At 36.0% G+C, this 23,423-nt stretch overlaps 1 protein-coding gene across 4 annotated transcripts in view; it reads left to right on the plus strand.

Annotated features, from left to right (window-relative positions):
* The window catches only part of LOC105431931 (spondin-1), a 186,299-nt gene that overhangs the window by 123,993 nt on the left and 38,883 nt on the right, over window positions 1–23,423 (plus strand). For all 4 annotated transcript variants that reach the window (XM_089082226.1, XM_011646447.2, XM_089082230.1 and 1 more), the window contains exons 3-4: window positions 6,409–6,722; window positions 9,735–9,914. In XM_089082226.1, the coding sequence (XP_088938352.1) occupies window positions 6,409–6,722; window positions 9,735–9,914 (494 nt within the window). The remainder of the gene's footprint in view (window positions 1–6,408; window positions 6,723–9,734; window positions 9,915–23,423) is intronic.

The raw sequence follows: 23,423 nt of genomic DNA on the forward strand, positions 1-23,423 counted from the left end.
TTAGTTATAGATTAGATCAGATGTAATATGAAACAGAATAATTGTGTTGCATGACAATAACTATAGATATAATTTTATAAGAGACAGCTCTTTGTATACACGCGTATATACTAAGAAAATTTGCTGACATTATTACCTATTTTGGCAACAGTGCCAAAAGATGGAAAGTCTCTAAATTCTGTAAATATAGAACGATCCTTTTGTTCTCTTCTCTCTTAAATGCACAATAGACAGTGCTCGCCAACACTTGTAAACTATCGAATGGATCGATAATTAATTCGCAACTTTAAATCTAGCGAATATAATACATATTATATATTTTTTACTGTATAATTTTTATAAATAAAAAAAAGCTTTCAAGCAAAGCAAAGGAATTGTCTTAATTACGCGAAATTGTTTCTTTTTTTCTATTAAAATTATTATTATATATGACAAAAGTAATTTATTTAAAGAGCATTATAAAAAAGAAAACAATGAAAATTTGGAAAAAATTTTCTTTGTCATAAATAAATTAATTTTCCACGCACAAACTATATTAGTAAAAGAATGTGTGTGTGTGTGTGTGTGTGTGTGTGTGTGTGTGTGTGTGTGTGTGTGTGTGTGTGTGTGTGTGTGTGTAAATTCTTATTTTAAAGATTTCTAAATTATTATCAAAATAGACAATAAGATAATAATATTGAAGTTAAAAAGTATGGTAAAAATAAAAAATGTAATAGATATGGAAAGCTCAAAGAGAGTCTTATAAAATAATAAAAATAATAAAAAGAATTAATAAAATGAAAATCAATTGTGGACCTAATAGATGTTCAAATAAGCAATATAAAAGTTGAAATACCTCGCAATAAAAATGGAAGCGATATGTAAAAACAGTATATTTGTGTGAAAATTTCATGACATTGTACATATTGTACACTAGCATTTACCACGAGACGCGGAAGAAATCGCCGGTTAATTTAAGCCTCGTAGTATGAATATATTCCGGTTATTAAGTTATACACCCGCGTAATATCAGATCGTGAGCTGGAAATGTAGAAATGGCGATGGTAGTAAAAATTTTTTATCGACTATTTCTCTTACGCTGTATATAAAGGAATATTTAGATGTAAAATGAAAGAATGAAGTAAGAAAATAATATCTGCAAAAGGATAAGCAGATAAAATAAAAGAATATTAAAGTAAGATGCGTTATAAAGCCTTGAAAGAAAATATAACAAAATATGCCATTCTAGTGCAGTTGCTAATGAAATAGCGCTACGAAAATTAGTGGTGTAAAGTTTAATTATACGTCGGTATTAACGTTAACTCACGTGCTACAGTCGGAGAAACGTATCATTAATATAAAGAATAGCCATTATCTTAAATAGTAACAATAGTAATAAAATTTTCCTTTAGTAATACTAATTCTATAGTCAAAAAATAGAAGGAGAGCACAGATAGACCCCTTAAATGGAAATAATCGTACTGAAATAAAATTCGCGAGATATTAAAGTCTACTGCGGGAAGTAAAGTAGAGATAATAGAGAATAGTGTGTGAATTCTCATAGTGAGAAAATATATCATGAAAGTTAAATTATGCGCCCTGAAAACGATGACTCATGTATGGTTTAGTCAGTGCAACGAAAACGTGCGAAATGTTCGTCGCCTTAAATAGATACGACGACAGTAGTAAAAATAAAAGTTCTCCGTCGACGATACTATTTCTCCCTAAGCTGCACATAAACGAATATTCACGACTGATCAGAGTACGAAGTGCGAAAGCACGTTTCCGAGAAGAGGTAATAATATATAATCGCGCGAATAAAATAAAATCCTAGAAATATCAGAATATCCAGAATAGCGTAATGAGAAGAACGGAGCTCTGTAGTAAAGAAAACTGTAGTATCGCACATATCTTCATAAGACTCATCTCCAATTCTCATAATTTTCACACGCTCGATAGACACGTTTTCAAATCGAGAACAAGAGTTTCGTGGATCAAATTTCGAATACAGCAATCTCTCTCACATCACTTCCGTTATTCCAACGCGGAATTTCTTCGTGACCTAGGTCGGCCGCGATCGCCGCTTTCCTCGGCTCCTTCCCAGGGAAGTTGAAAAGTTGTTTCAGACGCCAATTCCAAGGAAGATGAAGACGAACAAAGAACCGCCGGCGGAAGAGGCAGGAGCGTCTTCCTACTCGGATTTTCATCCGGTCGGGGGTTAATCCGGACTTTCCAGTTCCTTCGCTGAAGGAACTGGAAACATTTACAGCCAGCCGGCACGAAACTCGTTGCTCCTCTACTGCGCGCGACTATCAATCCGACTTCTACCCTTGCCATCGTCCGCGGCGAATTTATCAATCTCGATGTCGACCCGTACGAGACGTCCATTCTTCAGCCACCGAAATGAACGACTTCGTCTCCCTGACGCGATCGCGTGCAATTTGTCAAATCACGCTTGTTTGCCCTAAGCACTTTCCCGAACTTACGGAAACGGATAAGTTCGGCGACGAGCCGGGGCTCCGCTCGTCGCCGCCGGCGCGTTCTTCCGTCGCGGCACTAATTAAAGGTCGCGTATTGTCACGAGCGAGCTTTGTTCGCATTTCAATTACGGCCCGGTCGATTTCGTTGAATGAAGCCACGAGCCAATCCGAAAGGTCCCATCCCAGTCGACATTGTTCTTATCCCTCTTGTTCATCAGGAATTCGACCGCTTTAAGACGCAGGCTTTGATATAGTACCGGCCTGAAAATTGAATACTACGCTTACAGAAAGCGCAGGGATGCTCATTTAAATCTAGATGAACATTTTCGAAATGCGATTATCGTGTTTTATCCGATTCCTCCAAGTCACGTTCCTTCGAAACATGATCGAAAGGTACATTGAAGTTACAATTAAAAACTATTAAAACATCTTCCCGAATATGCTGCTGAACTTTCAAAGTCTTGACGAATTTCTCCGCTAAATAGATAAAAACTTTTTCGTGCTTCGTATATTTGATGAGAAATGAACAAGATAAAATTTTTTGTCGCATTGCGTTTATACAACTAACAGTTCTCAACTATCATGAAAAGAAAAAAAAAACAGTTCGTCGCCTTGCGAATTCTTTGACAGAGTGAATTATGACGATCATTAGGTGGATTGATTTCACCGTGCAAAAGTTTAAATTTAGCGACATTGAATTTCGCGAATTGAACCGCGAGCCCATTCGCGTTCGTCGTGTCGTCAATCTTCGTTCCAGGCTCCACCAGTCCCGCTGTTCTTACCGCTCGAATATGTCGCAAGGCTTGTCGAATATAAAAAAAAAGAAGAGATTCAAGCGAATAGCAGAGGTGCGCGGTCTCGACAGGTTGATCGAATCGAATTTCTTATTTATTCTAGAAAGAACTTTCGTGCGAAATCGCAATATTCGTATTGACGACAAAATTCGCTATGTTATTTCCATAAAGTATCTTTCAATGATAGGATTTTTATTGAATAGCTCTTCGACAAAACAATGGAAAATTTGCATGTACGGAGAAAATTGTTCAGTTATATAATAATAAAATAGTCGATCATAAGAATCTATCGAATTGCGAATCGTGCCACGTTGATGTCGCGTATATTTTTCATGGCGTGTCAGAGAAATATTACACGGACAAATCTAAATCGGAGTTGATCTAGAATGTTAACTTAGCGGTCTTATTTCAAATCTCAAAAGAAAAGAGAGAAGATTTGATATTTTATATTTATTTCGCTATCCATCTTGAGCTTGCTTTTTATTTCAATCCGCGGAATATAAAACAGATACGTTCGAAGATTTTCTTGAATAATGATTGTTAATATAAGTTAATAAAGCTATGTAAAGAACGAAGTGCTCGTTGAAAAGAGGTGACGTCGCCGCCGGCAACGGGTGGAATTAATAAAACGCCACTGTTTGCGAATGTAATTTGCGGAATGGAATCAACGTCTATTTAAGTCCTGATGAAATTACCGACCGGTTAGAGATAGATGGAGCTTCAAAGGGACGGAGATAATATTCATTCATAAATTCTGTCTGCGCGAGACGAGCGAGAGTAAAGGTGGATGGGAAGACGCCGCAAGACGGACAGGGATCAGATTGGAGCGGTTGTGAAAAACGGATCAATACTAATTAATCTAATTAACGAGGCCAATTTAAGTCGCGAGTCGACTTTAATGGCTTTTTCAGCTTACTTTCGTGAGCGGGGCAGTGTAATACTTGTGCTGTTGGAATCTGTTGGATTAGTTCAGGAGCGTGTTGTACAAAGACAGATTAATTTTAGATTTAACTAAAAACGAATGTACATCAAAGGAAGAACTTACTGTTCTTCTTTCTCATTTAAATAAAACACAGCTCCCATCGCCGTATGTAAAATCATCGCGAATCATCGCGGCAAAGTAGAAAACATGGACTGACCAACATTGACTACGTCAATTCATGGATAATAAAATAATGTTACATGTTAACGATTGTTTGCGAGTATTTCAATAAGATGTGCAGATTTCTAGAAGTTTACTTCATTGTAATACTTGTGTATTTTGAATTTTTTTCTGATCAAATTTCAATTTTTTTATTTTTATCTTCGATGAAACGACAGTTCGACCGAAATTACGGCAGTTTCAGGCTCTGCGTAAAGTCTGCCAATGCACGCAGTCAATATCCCTCGTGGTTTCCATTAATTTCGTAACTAATTACGTCTCCTTCGAACTCAGCGGGACTACTGCGGCGCGTGTACTACCGGTACGGGAACTATTTCGATCCCTTTGAAAGCTACGTTTCGGTTTTGTTCGCACGAATGGAATGAGAAACCGCATCGCGTAACATTTTGGCGAATAACTGGATGCAATAAAAATACGGCAGACTGATACATGGCGTATTTTGGAAAGTTTGCAGCATTTCATGATGATTATCCTTTGACAAATCCGAAATTAATTTTCTCTTTGCTGAAGTATAGGAAATTTCGTAAATGAGAGATTAATCGGAAATTTTATTAATTAAATTTTAATTGATAAAGGACTTGGAACAGTAAATGCGAATTAATTGATTAAAATAGTTGTTTTCTATCAAACGTGAAATTGTAGCGTTTATCATATTTGAGATACGACAGTGTCGCAAAAAATTCTTGAGTTTTCCGGTGATTACGACACGTGACGTTTAATTGCGCCGGGTGTTTCGTCGATTCCCGATTAAAATTCCGCGAGTTTGGTAAAAAGGGTCCGAGAGAAAGAAGAAAGGTTTAGTGGATGGTAACGCGATGGAAGCTGCACGTGTAACGCACAATACCGGCCGCAATCCCGTCTGGAGCGACGTTAGTTTTTCAGCGGCACGGGACGCGCCCGGCCGTCGTTTATTCGCCATCGATCGATTGTTAAATCGTGCGTGACGATGAATGCCGGTTGGGGGGTGAAACCGACGAGACATGGGATGAAGCACGTCAGGGAAGATTGTCCGAGGGATTTTTCAGGATTGCGTAGATGCGCACGTGCATGGATGTCGCGTGAGATCGGCGTGGGCGCGTCTACGTGTTTGTGTGCACGTGTATATACGGATCTCTGTGAGGATGGCGCATTATTTCCGGAATGGCGGACAACGAGTCTCGAGCGGTACATTAATTGACTATATATTCAATACCCTCTCTTCCTCTTCCTGGGCATTAATTCGGCTATCTCGAGAGTAGCTTCCGTCGTCCGCGACTACTCGCGACTACAAAAGGAACGAAATCCGCCGTTAATGAAGCGCCTTAAATGCGCGCTACTTAACGCCCCCAGCAACGACGAGAAAAGAGAACGACGAACGGTTTCCCGAATCGGGCTGCTTGGCAAGAATAATTGATCGTTAAACGCATTTGCATCACGATGCGGTCGTTATTTCACCGCCAGTTGGATAACGATTACGCGATGCTGTAATCGTCGCGTTTCGCAACGTGAGAAACAAGCGTCGCTTTTTACAGATGAATAAAATATATTATTTTATTTAAAATATATATGTATATTTCCAGCTTTGTCTTACAATAATTTTCTTTCAAGGTCTTTTGACATCGAATCGAATTGAATCAAATCGAATCGTTGAAATATAATTTTTAATTATCGTTATAATTATTGGTAGGAGTTTTAATATATAGATAATAAAGAAAGAAATTTCTATGTAAGAAAAATAATATTGATTAACATATGTTATTCGTATTCGAATCTTTCAGATTCAAAATTTTCGAATAATTCGAATTCGAATCATAGAAAATTCAAATTCAAATCGAATCGAATCAGGTAAAATTCGATTTGATTCGATTTGTATTTGATATGCAATAGCTTGCATATCTCTACTTAATAATCATTATTCATCACAGACATTCCATGTTAAAAGATATATCAAATTTATATAACTAGATATTTCAACGAAGTGTTACAATAAAAGTCCAATTGTGTCTTTTTGCAGGTCGAACGCATGACTCGACTTACACTCTATACAGATTAGGCGAAAGATTGTCTACGGGCGCAAGATTGTACGTGGAAACCGGAAGAGCCGACGGATTGGACGCGGATGGAGATTCGCCAAACAGTCTTCACTCATTCACTGGTCCACCGATTCCTCAAGGAGAGGGCACGAGTATCACTCGGGCTTTCTTGGACGGCAATCATACTCTAATTAGCATTATGGCGCGCATCAATCCCAGTCCCGATTGGTTCGTAGGCGTGGATTCCTTCCAGTTGTGCGTCGAGGGCAATTGGGTCGATACCGTTACCGTAGAGGTAATTACATTTGGTATTAATGCGTAATGAAACTGAGTGCATCAATATCAAAATTTCTCTCGTGAAAAGGAAATTGAAGTAATTGCAACGCAGCAAATGTATAATGTAACGTGCACTTTTATAAAAAATGCGGATTTATATCCGCATTTTTATCTATTTTTAATTATAATTTATCTTTATATATTATATACATAAATTATATATATAATCCATGTTGCTTATTCAATTCGATAAACTATTATTATTTAAAACATATTTTTGTCTTACATAATTATATGGTCGTATAATATGTTAAATAATATGTATACAAGATGTAAATCGCATTTGAATTAGCCTTGGAAAGTCAGATGTTTGAGCATCGTCGGTAATGAAATATAATTTATGCGTTATGTATATGGGTTTGTGTGTGGTGTGTGTGTGTGTGTGTGTGTGTGTGTGTGTGTGTATGTGTGTGTGTGTGTATTACTGTTTTAAAAAAAATGAAGATGTATTGCAATATGCAACGACGTTTGTTTTTTTTAAAAACAGCTATGTATTTTCTTTACACCAATTGATTCATCTCATTATTCTGTGCATAAAAGTATTAAGATATAGTTGCAAATGAATAGTTTACGAGATATTTTATTCTTTATGTCAATTGCATATCAAATTCAAGCCTCATAACTTAGAAAGTACTTACTAAAAAATATTTTATTATAGTGTTTTGAAGAGCTCTCGAAGTGAGCTACAGGAATATATAATAAAAAATGGGGGTTTCCATTTAAAAACACAAGTTGACCTCTATATGATTTTGGCGACACCACTCAAGGTCAAACTAATGACAACTTTTTATATCCTCCAAACCATACAATTTTCGTTTGAAACATTTTTATCTGCCGGTCTCGGTTTTCAAAATATTCGACTGAATGGATTAAAATGAATCACCCTGTATATACATACAAATATACAGGGTGTCCGGCATCGATACGGTGATTTTTAATAATTAATAACTCGATAATTATCGCGAAATTATCAACTCTCAGCGATGTCGGACATATATATATATACAGGATGTCCGGCATCGATTATATCATCTTTCGTGTGCAGGTAGAGCTGATAAAACTGAGTAAAAAAGTTCTCTATCATTTTGCAATTTTCGCGAATATATATATATATATATATATATATATATATATATATATATATATATATATACATCCCTAGGTGTCCCTGTATATACAGAATGTCCCAAAATTGAAATATTTCCTTTTAAGAGCAGATTCTTTGGAACATTCTAAGACGAAAATTCTAATATGAAAATGAGGCTATAACAGTTTTTATATTATTGGCGATTAAAGTTCACTAATCACAGAGCTGATATTTCGCGCGCTCAGACATGGTGATATGACAAGTGATAAAGGTTTCACGAGGGTCCTCTTACAACATCGAGAATATCACAGAAATATACAATGACATTCTTATTAAGAAATTATTTTTGTTTCGGAATTTATTTGTATATTACACAATTAATATCACAACATAACATCGTAAAATATCTGTTCAATAACAATATTGTAATAGCTGTCAAAAAAAATGCATAACCATATTTATTTACCTCGTATGGTAATGTCAAAATGGTTCAACCAATTCAGATGGTAAACTTTTGGTAATATTATTAATGGTAATATTAGTAATATGTCAAATATTTATGGTGGAACCTTTACCACTTGTCATATAGATCATCATGTCTGAGCGCGCGAAATATCAGCTCTGTGATTAGTGAACTTTAATTGCCAATAATTTAAAAACTATTATAGTCTTGACATTTTTATATTAGAATTTTTGTCTTAGAATATTCCAAAGAATCTACTCTTAAAAGAAAATGCATCAGTTTAAAGACATCCTGATATATATATAACCGCTTGGCCAGAGGGTTTATTTTTTTGGAGGACATTTTTTTATGGTGTACACACACATACACACACACACACACACACACACACACACACACAGGGTGTTCTCAAAAAAAATAAAAACCTCGGCCAAGCAGTTATATGCAAGTAGAGCAAACTAAACTAAGTCGAAAGTCCTGTACTATTTTACGATTTTCGCAATAGTTAACGAGTTATTAAATTTATGAAAATAGTCAAATTGCAAGCGCGCGGTGAGATAAAACCGGCCAGTAAGGCACGCATTCGCCGTTGCTAGGCACGCGTGAAACACGCTAGGCGCACGTAACGTACGTAGATGAAAGCATAGCCAATGCCGCTTGCAATCAACAACTCCACGCGTGCCTAGCGATGGCGGACGCGTGTCTCACTGAGCGGTTCTATCTCACCGCGAATATACATATACATATATACAGGATGTTCGATAATACTGTATTACTTCTCGTGAACGATTAGAGTGAGTTATATTAAACAAAAAAGTCCTGTATCATTTTATGATTTTCGCAATAATTAAAGAATTATTTAATCTATACAGATCCGCGAATGAATGTGCATTCGTGCGAAAAGGCAGCTCAATGTTATGCATATTTATAGTTGCTAGGTGCATAGCAAAATGTTTGGATATAATCTACGAGTAATAGATATTTGTTTATAGCACACACTTGTAAATATATTGCCGCGCGTCTAGTAACCATGAGTGTGCACAATGTTGAGCTATGTTTTTGTATGAAAGCTCATTCTGTATAAGTTAATAACTCTTAAATTATTGCGACAATCGCAAAATAAAATTTTTCTATTCGATACAACCTATTCTACTTACTTACAAGAGATGATACGGTTATTATCGGGTGCCCTATGCATATGTGGATGTGCGTGTATGTGTGTGTGTGGTGTGCGCGCGCGCGTGTGCATGTGCATATATATATATATATACACACACACACACACACACACACACACACACACACACACACACATATATATATATATATATATCGTTGCACATCTTGTCATTCCACTAAAATCCGCGAATGCTCGGAAAATGCATCCATTTAAACCACCTTCGCTATTCCTTTTTCAACAGCTCGACCCGCTGGATGGGGGCACGGATAACGGCTTCACATTCACGGCTGCCAACTGGCCAACGCAGCCCCAAGGAATCGCTTACAGGATCACATCCCGATATCCGGCACATCCCGCGGGAAGCTTCTATTATCCGAATCTACCTCGTCTACCGCCGATAGCTACCCTCACATTCACCAAGGTACATATCTCATATCCCCGTGCACACGCTATCCTTTATTTTCTCCGCATTACTTCATGTGTGAAATAAATTGATTAACTCGATAAAAATAAAATCTTTTTACATAAAGCTTTGCGCGTAATTATCCTGAAACAGTACAAAACTCGAAAATCATACTTTCTACTCACATGTAGAACGATGAAAAGATAATAAGATAAATGAATTTCGCTTATGAATCGCTTTTAAACACTTTTGTTTTTCAAGAATTTAGAAACTCACAAATTATATGTCTTTTAGTGGCTCGATATTATCTCATTCTTTTATGCATTTAACGCTTTGATTTCATCAGAGCTCTTTTGTCATCTGGTATAAAATAGCCGCGCAGCAGCAGCCCATTAAAAGAACATCGAGCTTCAGTAATAACCATTAATTTATTTCCCCGGTATTGATACGCTGCGTAATAAATGCCCTGACAATATCAGTTTCAACATAAAACTGATTAATTGCATTCGCTGTTTAAACGATCTAATAATTCTCGTACGAGACGGCCTGATAATATAGGCTCGATAATGCGAGACCGGACAATGCTTTATTGTGCCAATTTTCGAATATCGAGCACCAAGTATGCTGAAATTATATATTTCTACTGATATATTTTGCTTCATAAACGGGACGGTCAAGTGATCGATATACATACATTTTAAATATTTATTTTAAAGAAATTATATCGCTATTGTTTTTCTTGATATCTCACCGCGAGTGAATTTGTATTCAAATACGAATCGCTGAATTATTTTATCTTCGTTATTTTACATCCTTTTCCTCATTGCTGACATTAAATACATTTTCGAGACGTAAGAAGGATGGCTCGACTCAACGCAAATATTTGTTTTTCGAAGCCATGCGAAAAGGCTCACCCTTAGGTTTACCCATCACCTTGCGTTCCTCCAAACATCGAAGCTATCTTCGTGAAGTTATTTTCCACCTTATTGCCAAACCGATATCTCTAACCCAATTTTTTCGTCGAAAAGTTAGATATTAATATTATCTGAAAAGGTTATTTCAGAAAGCTTTCAAAGAAAGATTTCAAAAGAAAATCTGAATGTTTTGGACATGTTTAATATACAAAAATATACAAGTGCTATTACTAATCAACGATTATTTTCAATATATTAGACAGTTGATAAAATTTTAAAATTAAATAAATTAAATAAATTAGGAACAATCGATATCGCAAGCATTACATGTTATCCAAAGATAAATTAATTATATTGATCAAAGATTCGTAAACATAACGACTTTCAACTTTTTCCTGTCCACAGTATGATACTCGCGGTAATGTAATTCGAGCGACAACGACTCACATTAACTCGCTAATTATCTTTGCCTACAGTCCATCCTATCGCTCTCCTTTCCTGACTCCTCTTCATCTGCTTCCAACCTCTCTTTGACTCGTGTCACCTCTGCTTCCGTTTTCGCATAGGGCAAAGGGATGGCCCGCCTACTAAATTCCTCTCCCTTACTCAACCTCACTTACCACTTAATTACCAAACTTCTGTCGCTAATCCGATATACTCTCTCACAGCTTCCTCTCTCCGTTTTCTCGCTAGCCTTCTGTTCCTCCTTTGACTTTTGCCGGTTTATGATAACGTAATCTGCATTTGCTACTTTCAGCAGATTTATTAGTTTCATGTGAAAACAGGATAAAAAATGATTCGCGACATGAGATATAATTTAATATGCTGTAAGACGAATTCTTTATTAATAATTCTTAATTAATTTATTTTACATTTTTCCCATTTTCAATATTAATGCATGTTAGTAAAGATATTTAAGCGGAATAAGTTGTAAGTTATATTCTGTCAGATTTCAAGTAATCCATTTTTCAAATAATCCAAATTGGTATGTGTCACGTGTAGTCTTTCTTGGCGCTTAAGATATATTATACTAAGATATAATACAATCATCGTAATATATGTGTCATTTTATTTCTGTTATATTTTCACGAATGGCTATCAAGAGCCAGTTTCAACCCCACTGAGAAGGAGAGTTGCTCGCAGTTGCGCTTGCGACCCTACTGTTTCCATTAAACTTCATGCTTCCGGAACTCCATTAAACTGAAAATCAGACCGCCTAATGTAATGCCCATTTCGTACAACAACGCGCCCATTATCGCCCTAAAGTGTCCGGCTTCGCGAAATCGAGGACATTTGTTTACGCCACTTGGCTTCTTGAAAGCTTTGAATGATGGAAGCATGATCAGTATTGAAACGAAAATTAGCGTATGGATTATTATACGAATTCGTACATTATTGCGAGACATGTTTATGGCGCGAACAACAGCTATTTATTGAATAATAAATTCAATAATTACTTACAATTTAATATTCAACTTACGATTTAATATTATATTCATATATGTGATATTGAAGATTATATTTGTTTATATTAGATAGTATGCAAAGTATGCAATATGTAAAGCACGTAACAATTCGACAAATAGTTTGTCATTTCAAGAAATTTAGAGCGGGGTCGTTTGTAAATTTCTTGAGATGACAAATTTAACGTGCCAAAATTTATTATATTATGGAAAGCACGTTCCTAAAATTAAATTTGCGGCGGAAGATGCGGCGTAGCATGCTAACGTCTGCGAAAAGGCTAAAATATTTAGTCTTTAGTCTAAATAGAAAGAAGGAAATTACTGAGGTGGAAAAGGAAATTTTAATTAAAAAAATAACAATATAACAGATTTAATTCGAAATTTTCCCGAGTTGGCATATTTGTGGGCTAATTACACTGATTAAAATAAAATCGCGATCTAAAATTAATTTCGTAAAAACTTAAAATATATAAATACTATTCTCAAGTGGCAAAAAATATACGCGAGTATCTCTTGAGCATATGCAATTAAAGGTTCAATCTATTTCAATCGAGGTCGGTCGTGTCGCACCTCTTAGTTCTCTCATTGCAAAATTTTCTCGAAAAATAATATCTGGATAAAAACAATAACGTGTAAATAATGTAATATCATAATTATAATGATATATTGAAAAACAAAGTATTTTAATATGTCGTCATATGTCATAAAGATGCATCTTTTTTAAAAAACAATATATAATATTTAAAAAAAATATTTTGTTTAAGATAATATCTAAAAGTATTTTAATTAAAAATTAATTATATAACCCCAACTTGTTAACTTTTGAAAACCCTTTATATTCTGCTGTAGCAGAATACAGTAAGACGATACTTTTATCAAGATACTAATTTTCATGAAATGTTAGTCTCTAAAAACAATATTCTCAATTTTATCAAAAAAAAAACTTAATTTTATTATACTTTTCAATCGATTATTGAATCAACTTTTCCACTAGAAATGACATTTTCTTTAAATATTGCAATGCAATGGAAGCTGGCCAACGTTTGCAGACAGCTAATATTTATCCCGATCGATTATCAATTGTTAATGTTGATCTCGCGCGAATACAATTTTATACAAACGACTAATACACGCGTGACGTGTTAATTATCATCGAGCATGGTTGTCCGCGTAGGGATAATTAGTGTCTCTTGAGGCTAGTGTGCGCGGACGTGCTGGAGTATGAGTCACCAACCACGGATATGGATAAATTGAGGTCTACGGCGGTGAGCCAAATCATCGCGAGCCGAATTAGCTAAATCGACTCGAAAATGGTGCAGCACCCTAAATTAATTTAAATGTCAGAAATTGAATTAGGGGCTTACACGCTTTCACTCGTCGAAAGCACGATGTCGATTACAATCAGGCCCATATTTCTCGCAAAGATTGATGACACAGGAAGAATATAAATTGCATAATAGCATTGTTACAACAGTATATTATTATATTCGATAAAATATCTATTTATTATCAGAAAAGAACAGAACATCTTCTATGAATATTTTTTTATAACATTAATTTAATAAATTTATAATATTAATAATATTATAATTTTTATAATATTTTTCAAATATTTTTTAAACACTTTAATTCGCGTATCAATTGAATTCGAGTCAGTTATCGATGCTCTCTTACGGTACAATATGTGCTAATTCGCCCACTCAAAAATACCATTCAAATCGCGGGATACATCCAAATCTTCCCTCGGGATAACTCGTGATCACGCTCTGGGGGCTGGTAACGCATGAATTACTATAGTCGAGTGCTGCAGATAAAGGGCTATATTCGCATTGGCGTGCGGAATCGGCGTGGAGCGGATTAGGCAGATTAAACAGATTAAGCCGAAGCAGTAGGGACCGTTTGCCTGCCTCTCGCACAGAGGGGGCTCGTTCAAACCCTGCCGCCGTATCAACGTCAACGCCCTAAACTTTGCGATAAGGAGCCACTTTGGTAAAGACGAAGTGGCACATGGTGGCTGCTGTGTGCGTGTGAGCGTAAACTCAACATGCGAAATCCCGACCTCGCGATTGTACATCGTTGCAATCGACGGCGTGTTTCTTGATGTCGAATGATTCACGAATTTACGATATGCTCAGAGCATTATCACGTTGCTTCACTCTTTCATAAACAATATTGCAGAGAATGCGTATCACTTATTATATTATATTATATTATATTCTCAAATGCAAATTTATAGAAATAATTATCTCACAAATACGCGACAAATATAAAAAAAAATTTTATCATTTCTTTGTAACAGTCTCGTCTTGGTGATGATATTGAAAATTGGATTTCGGTTAGGGATAAAATGGCGGAATATATCGGCGTATATGAGGAAAATGCCGAGCACGCAATCGGAGCAAACATCAAGAGTGTGCTTTCGAAAGCGCCGACTACGTGTTTGGCTCCTCCAAACGCGTGAAGAAAACCATGATTACTTTTCTACTCGCGCTATCGTAAATGTATACAAATGTGTAATAATCCGTATGCAGCATATGCAACTTATTGCCGATACACGGATTTATGTGAAGAAAACAAATATATCAGACTTCTCCCAGTTATAAGATAATAACAAAAGATTTACAAGAGTTAATATAGTAAAAAATTCAAATAATGCTTTACTTAAAAAATATAGAAAAAAATCGTAATTTAAGTAGTCTTATTACTTTTGAAAAAAATGTAGAACCAATCGTTTTTTCAAATCAAAAAAATATTTTGAAAAGAAGCTGAGTAACTGTGCTTTCGTGAAAAATGGAGCCTGAATTTTACACACTTGCATAGATGCAAAAAGTCAGAGAACCGATGAAGTTACCTTCCCTCGTTCACCTCGGCTGTCTAAAATCCTGGCGAAAAGGCAAGAATTTATAACTGGTGACACATTGTAAGTCTTCTCAACCCCGTAGAGATTTATTTTCGACGGCCGCGTTTTTACGCCCGCGGGCGTTTCTGCCGCAAAGTTGGGAAGAAGTCACGTCGCGTACTTAGGATAAACTTTCGTTTCGTCGGACGAGGCTTTGCCATAGTTCGGGAAAAGTATCGTATTCGTATACAAGCCGATACCTGCGAATTGTGCGGAATACTTTCGACCCCGTTCCCGAAGTGGCATGAGAATAAGACGAGGAGATACCGAGCGCTCGGCCGCACGATTTATACGAAATCAATAAACGATAATGGCACTGTGCGGACTCGAGCTGGGCAGCTAAAACGGATGGAGTAAATAAAATCACCGACTTTTGGTTAAAGAAAATCGATAACTGTTTTATCTAAAAACTACGTAGATTCGGAATAAAAATCGCAATACGAAATTAATACGAGAAAAAAAATGCTTTCTAATATAACGTTAGTTATCAGACTTCAATTAAATAGGAAATATTTTTCGTTATTAAATAATTTACCCTGTGCATTATTACGTATAAAATAAATAAGACCATCTTCTATCCGGCAGAGACTCTTATTAATATTCCGAAGGAAATAAAAGAGGCGAATGAAAAAAAAAAGAGATGCAGATCTTGAATACGAAGACGAGAATATAAAATGTGAAGGAGCAATTTTCTTTCAATTTTTCATAAACGAATATTTCCCTAATTAAATTGAAGAAAAAAAGATTTCTATTATTCTCTCACTTCTATTATTAACATATTATGTATCTCTAATAGAGATAATAATCTAAAGTACATTTTTTTCGTTTCGTTTTCCTTTAAAACCTTTCATAATAAAATATCCTCTACATAAAATCAATAAATAAACTCATAGGAATTAGCATGTTATCGTGTCGCATACACGGTGTATATATACCAACAAACGAATTGTATTCATTAAATGGAAAACCGATCGGAAAATCGTTACCGCAGTGAAACAGTATCGCGCGCGTGCAACACGATGCATTTCGGAATCGTTGCAACTTTGACATATCCATATCAATGATGTTTCCTGCAAATAAGTTTCCTCTTTCCACCCTGCCTCCGTGCCGTATTCGCATGGCCGGCATGTATGAGTCGCGTGAAATATGCTCCGCTGATATATAGTATACACGCGTATCGGGGAGGGAGCTACTCGCTCTCTAACGAAGCAAAAATTTATGGACTTCGCGGAATTCAGCTCTCCGTTTCATCGGCTCGTGAAGCACGCTTGCCGTCACGTCGTCGCGGCCGTTGCAACAGCTGTAGCGACTTGACTTCGAAGTCGCCGGCGGAATCGGAATTACAGACGGCGAGCGGCCCTTTATCGACCGGCCGCGCAGCCGGTACGCGCGCACGCTGCAAGACACGAGGACGTATTGCATTGTTAAACGTCCGTCCCAGCGATTAAAAAAGAGAAAAAAAACAAAAAAATAGTTATCCCGCGCAGCGCACTTATTGTCGCCGACGCACGAGCGAGAGCGCTCCTCTCCGTTGTCGATGACTTTCATTGTTGAAATCCACGGCCAGGGACAGTGATATACGAGCGCGATGAATGCATGGCGACCGCTTTTCGAGAGCACGCTCTCGAGAGCACGCGAGAAAAGAACGAGTTGAATGCCGTGCGTGTCGGAAAAATCCGTCGCGTTATTTATGATTTAATTCGTTACGACTGAAACTACCTCTTTTTAAAGGTTTTCTCTGCTTTTTTTCTTGTCAAAAGTCTAAAGTAAGCCTAAACAAAAACCGTAATATTATTACGAGATATAACTTTTTCATTTTTTTTTTTCTTAAAAACGGATCGGATTTTATCTGATCTTATATCTCAATTATTAATTATTATATACGCTCCACGTAATCGTCTATGCATAATAGATATTCTTCTAACTTGCAATTGCATACTTGTAAGTTAATATTAGCTTACGCGAATATCTATTAAGGATTAAGGTTAAACGGGTTTTCAAGTAAGTTTTTATTTCCGCTTTGTTTAACTTCATTAATGACTGTTCCTCGAGTCACGTGACAGCGGAACTTCGTAAAGACCGAAAAACTCCAAGGACTTACAAGTTACGGCTTAATCCCTACCTCCGCGTAAACCAAACCAAAAATCTCATTAGCTATTGGTACTGATTATTTAACAATGACGAAGAGATGCTTAATACTTCCTACAAAAACAAGTCGGGTCCGATCACGTCAACGAAAGTTGCAAATCCCAGGATATTCTAACAATATCCCAATGTAGCGAGAGAGAGAGAGAGACGGCGGGGTAGATGCAAAAGTTTAAAATCCTAAGCGGCAGTTTCGATATCAATAACCTCGGAAATCGAGTTTCGGGCCGCATTATCGAGCTTAGCCTGGGATCATCCCTGCGGGATCGCACAATCGCGTGCAAAGTGTTATTGGAAATTACAATTTTGATTCAACAACTCGCCGACCCGCTTACAAAATTCACCATTGTGATTTCGACAAAACGATCCTGAAGCGGATTAGCGATAATAACGCGTTGCGATATCATTCTACCCCTGGGAGAAAGGGGGAGGGGAATGGAAGGGGATAAATTCGTAGATCCGACTGATATGCGTGATTTGATACTGGTATTAAAATCGGTCGCGAATAATCGCACCTATTAAACAAAGTGTATTCAATGTACAGATTCGTGTGCACGTCCTCCATAATATATCTATTATATATTAATCAATAACATGCATAGTTGCAACTTTTAGCAGTAGTCGGCTATAGATTTAACGCGTGCATACAACAGATGGAGAATACTAAAATTTATTATTTTATTGAATGTATTCGGAGTATTTTAAATATTCACTAAAATTTCAACAGAATTAAATAAACAATTTGTATTTTATATTAATAAGAGATTAATATGAATAAACAAATGAAACCTTATTAACATCATTAAAGTAATGATTTTTAGAAATTATATTTATTTACTAGAATATCGTGTAATTTTTAGTTTAATCGTGTAGTTTAATTTAATAGTTTCATCTACTCGATGAAGTGAATTACAATTAACAAAATGCATCGGTGATATAGCAACTACCCGTATTTATATTCGTTTTTGTCACGTATGTCATCCACGTGCGATAATGGATTTTTCGTTAAGCATGCACAATCGCGCATTCGTCACATCGCGGTTCACAAATCATCGCGGTGTTGATAAGCACCATCAATAATTTATTGACGGACGTTATCGATGAGCTGACACCTTGCAAATATGATTATCAGTAACGAACGACTATTTCGAATGATATTTAGAAAATCAGATATAAACATTCCAAAATAATCTCGGCTCTAATAGTCATTATTTTAACCGTTCCGGCATGCTATTTTTTTACATAAAGTGTAGTAAGAGCGATATGTTGCAATTGACAAAACTCGACTGAACTGAAAAAAGGAGTGGTGAACTGGAAGTATTGAATAAAACCAGACTATACTCATAAATATATAGTATACAAGTGTAAGATAAAAAAATACTGGCAGTCAGAGCGTAAATTTCATGATAGAACGAATGCCATATGAAATGCATATCTATTAAATTATATTAATTGTTCTAACTGTCGTAATTGAAAACTGCATAATAAATCGTAGTGTTCGCCGTCCGTAAGATTGTCACGTGCGCGTCCGTTTAAAATACGCGACATAAACTATTTAAGCAATTCGCGTTTTGTAACAAAACTCCATAAATTGTTGAGCGTTATCAGAAAAATAATATTCTATGAAACTCGTTATCGCCGCAGCTTGACTATAATTCCAGATTGTGTAAACCTCACTATAAAAATAATGATTGTCGAATAAATTCATACCTTAGTAATTTCGTGATGACATGGAACTAGGACTTTATTAAATTACGTTAATTATACTGAAACGTAATGGAAAACTGCATTATGGACAAGGAAGTGACATAAGCAAAATTTTCAAATATACGGATGACACGCAGATGGAAAATTTAACGATAACAATTAATCGGAGATAATTTGTTTGCTGTGATAAATTACAATGATTAAAATCTCGATGCTGCATTCTAGTTTTTTTCGCCATCGTGTACCAATAATTAAAAAATTCTAATATTTGATATTGCAGTGATATTCGATGTTATGACAGAGATGAAAGCTAAAATGACATAATATGTCATAAAACAAACATGACACAAATATCATTTATCGAAGCTGTAGCGCATGAGGAAAAAAGACAAAGAATAAAAAATAAATAAAAAATATTTAAATATTTGTTTACAAAATATTTATTTTATACGTTTAAAATATATTTTCAAAAAAATATTAAAAAACTGGTAAAAAAATGAATCTAAAGAATTGCAGGTCACATATATAGGTTGTCGGCGACACGGACTTTAACGTCGTTATTCAATTATGAGCCTGGCGAATTTATACATAGTGGTTTAGCACGCGCGCGTGTCAATCTGGAAATTCCCGTCCCTCCTGGATCGGTTTTCCAGTTTCCAATTTCGTGAAATTCGTTGGCCGCCTCTACCGTCGGCTGTTTCGATCGGCTATACTGCCCGCCCACGTTGCAATTTGTCACGGTTCTCTAACCATCGACGTACTAACCAACGCGGTGGTTACGAGAAAAGCAGCCCCCATCCGATGCAAACGTCGAACTCCACTCGCTTCTCGCTTCTACCCCTTTCATCCCTTCCCTCTCTCTCTCTCTCCGTCTCTCTCCCTGGGCAAGTAAACGATGTAAAATTAGCAACAATTATTAAATTACAGTGCCGGCCACCGGCTGCTAATTACCGCGGACCCCACTGGTATTAACAGATTTTATGTCGGGCAAATCCGATTAATGGAAACTGTCGAGCAATCGATGCGCCATAGCGAAGAGAAGCTCGTTTTCCTGCTAACGATCACAATTAATTATAATTGGCGATAACGGAGAATATTTACAAGAATAATGACCACGCTGTACCATAACAAAATTTTTTAGAACAATATTAGTGAAAAGTTATCCAATGTAAGTTAATTCTAGCAAAATTAAAATTTATATATGTATATGTTAATTAAGATTTATTAAAGCATCATTACACGTGATTAAAAATATTTTTATTTCATACTCTTTTCTAATATTCGCTTTTATGTGAGAGTTAAATTAAAAAAATATATTTATTATTATATGTTTAAAATTGTATTTATTTTATTTAATTCTTGTTTGGAACTTCTGATCTATCTTTCATAAACCGATAAGTGTAACAAGTTAAAAAATAAAACAACGTAACAAACTAAAAATTAAGTTAGAGTAAAAGTTATAAGTGCAAATTGCACTTCAAGTAGTTCGATGGAAGATGCAAATCGGTTCAATTTTACGTGACGTTCCATTAATGCCTTTCAAGAATAGTTCGTCAGTGCAGCCTCTTCAGAGCCGGCGCTCTTATCATCGTTTCTCTTTGCTGCACTATCCGCGCTGTGCGAGTGATACACATTTTCCTCTCTCGCTCTCTGTCTCCGTTCTAACGCTCTAACCAAAACCGCGAGGTGATATAGGAGTGGCTTTGCGGTGTTGCGCTTGTCTCTGCGGAATAGTGCGGAACACGTTCCGCTTTGCGTCGCACACGCACGCCAGTGCACGCAAAAAGATTCCGAGCGTGAAATGAATTACTGATTCATAATCCGCTTTTTTCCGATTATTAAACACGATGAAGCTGCATTATTATTGCAAATGATTACAGTAATGGTTATTAATTTGTAAATAAATTAGAGAAAACATTTAATTTTGAATAAAAATAAAATTTAAAACAGAAAATTGGCAAAGGTGAAAATTAGCAAATCATGTTGAAAAGGAAAATCTCGATACGTCGTAAATCGTAATCAAAATCCTAGTTTTCTCGAGCTTGGTATTTCTGAACTTAACAATTTTATGATCGCGAGTCATTCGTATTTATATCGAATTGTTAATATGGTTTTTATAAAAGTTTTGATTATTTCAAACTCATTAATAACCCTGCGTTAATTAATAAAGGCATAACAATTAATGGAAATACTCATCGATATTTATTTCATCCTGCAAAAGTATTTAAAAGAGATTAAAATTTTCTGCGTATAATTTTTATAGACATTATTTAAATTTACACATGTAATGATAAAAAAGCAGCATCTGTGTCTTCCTCGTTTGCATGATAAAAAAATCTTTGATAATGAACGACATGTAGAAACATTCAATACGAGAAATTTATCGATGCACATTATAAATAATATACACGTAATGAATATATAAAATGATTATGCATATCGTTATCGCGCATTACGGGCGTATTGCAATAATTCTGATCGATTTAAACGTTTAATTATTTCGCAAATGTTAGTAATTACAAGCGTTGTTGTACTTATGTAATGTCGTTTCCATCGTAATTATGCATTTACTATTGTGAACGATATACCGGCGTTGTTAATAACTCAGTATTCATTGTGACAAACGATAATCGAGAACTCTAAGAGGCGAGGTATATCGACCTTTTGTCGCATGTAGCGCATGCATGTGTAAGAATACGCTCAGTATACTACATATAACATATCACTTTATCAGGTAATATCTTTAACATACTTTATAAATATGTTATAAAAATATAAAAAAAGATGATACATATAAATGTAGAAGTATCATATAGTACGTTAATAGTCTTGCGGTAATGGTAAAATATTGATATTTTTACACACACACACACACACACACACACACACACACACACACACACACGCGCGCGCACACGCACACGCGCGCGCGCGCACACACACACACACACACACACACACACACACACACACACACACACACACACACACACACACACTTGTGCATTTAATTAAATAATCCTCTTTTAATGGAGGCGTATAATTTACATGCGCATTTGTATTTAATTTAATTTTTATTATTAGCAAATGGAATTCTTCGAAGCTCTCAAAGCCGCTCTCAAAGGAGAACACCGAAGCGTTGTTATCGTACATATTTCATATATATTTATATATTTTATGTAAATAAAGAGTAAAATAAGGGGAAAATAATGTATGTTACACGATAATGAATCAAACTTAATTTTAAATGTTGTACGTGTAGATAACGTTAGGAGCAAATAGAAGGTAGAAATGGCGGTAAGCGGATCAAGGTATTTGCCTATGTTCGCGGAAAGTATTAGGATGTATTATAAAAATTAACGCTAGGAGTGTGCAAACTTTTATCGCATTTCCTTATTTTTCACGAAAACAAGCAACCTTTCTATCCAGCTTTGCCCTACTTTGCCTTATTTAATTGAACATTTTCAGATTCCCACCGCTTCTGTCTTCCACCGCTTCCCCATCGCTGAAGCAACATGTCCCGATCGTTATATAAACCGAAATTTGAAGTCTGAGGTCGTCTCTAAATAAGCAAAAAGTGATAACGCCGCAGGATTACACCGACCCACTCGACTCCGACATGCGTTGGCGTCGAAACACAAACTCATTCCCGTGCACGTGCGTGCGGCGCATCCGCGACTCCTGCAAGGAGAGATATCGCTTGTTGGCAGACTGCGATAGCCAACGACGTGGCCAACGGTGTCGGGTAATTCAAAGAGAAATAGTAGATGCACAGCAGCGTCACCAGCGCGGACCTCAGTAACCGCAGATTTACGAGCGTCACGCTGTTCGCCGCAATGTAAAATTAGAGCGCTTCCGGAAATGCGTTCGACCTCTTCGGCCGGAACCCCCCTCAGCCCCTGAATTTCTCCTCATCAAATGAGAACGATCAAATGAGAGACGATTTAACTAGAGTCACCCTAAATCAGTCTAAGGATAAGTTCGAAGGATAAGTCAAACATGGTGAAAAAGAACGAAAGAAATACAGCAGTAGGTTGACTTTTCTATAAATTTTTCTGCCATGTCTTAAAAATAAATATCTATTTATTTTAATTGAATTTATTTAATTGAATTATTAAAAGTTTTAAGATTTTAAATTGCAAAATGTTTTTATTTTATAGCGTTATTAAAATCGAAAATAAACTAATTTCTAAAGCAACGCGGATTTTAAATAATTCCTTTTTATAAATTCCAATTATAATGCTTTTTCTTATAAATAATAGAAGATTGTGATAAGCGATTAAATGAAAGATCAAAACCGCAGACGTGTACACTTATTCATTGTTACAAGCCAACTTGTTGGCATCTAACACCTTTGGAAGCTCCCGGTTTCAATTATGATTCGTTAGTCGTAACTACA

Source organism: Pogonomyrmex barbatus, unplaced genomic scaffold (genome assembly GCF_055798465.1).
Source record: "Pogonomyrmex barbatus isolate J1 unplaced genomic scaffold, ASM5579846v1 scaffold1, whole genome shotgun sequence".
Taxonomy (NCBI): domain Eukaryota; kingdom Metazoa; phylum Arthropoda; class Insecta; order Hymenoptera; family Formicidae; genus Pogonomyrmex; species Pogonomyrmex barbatus.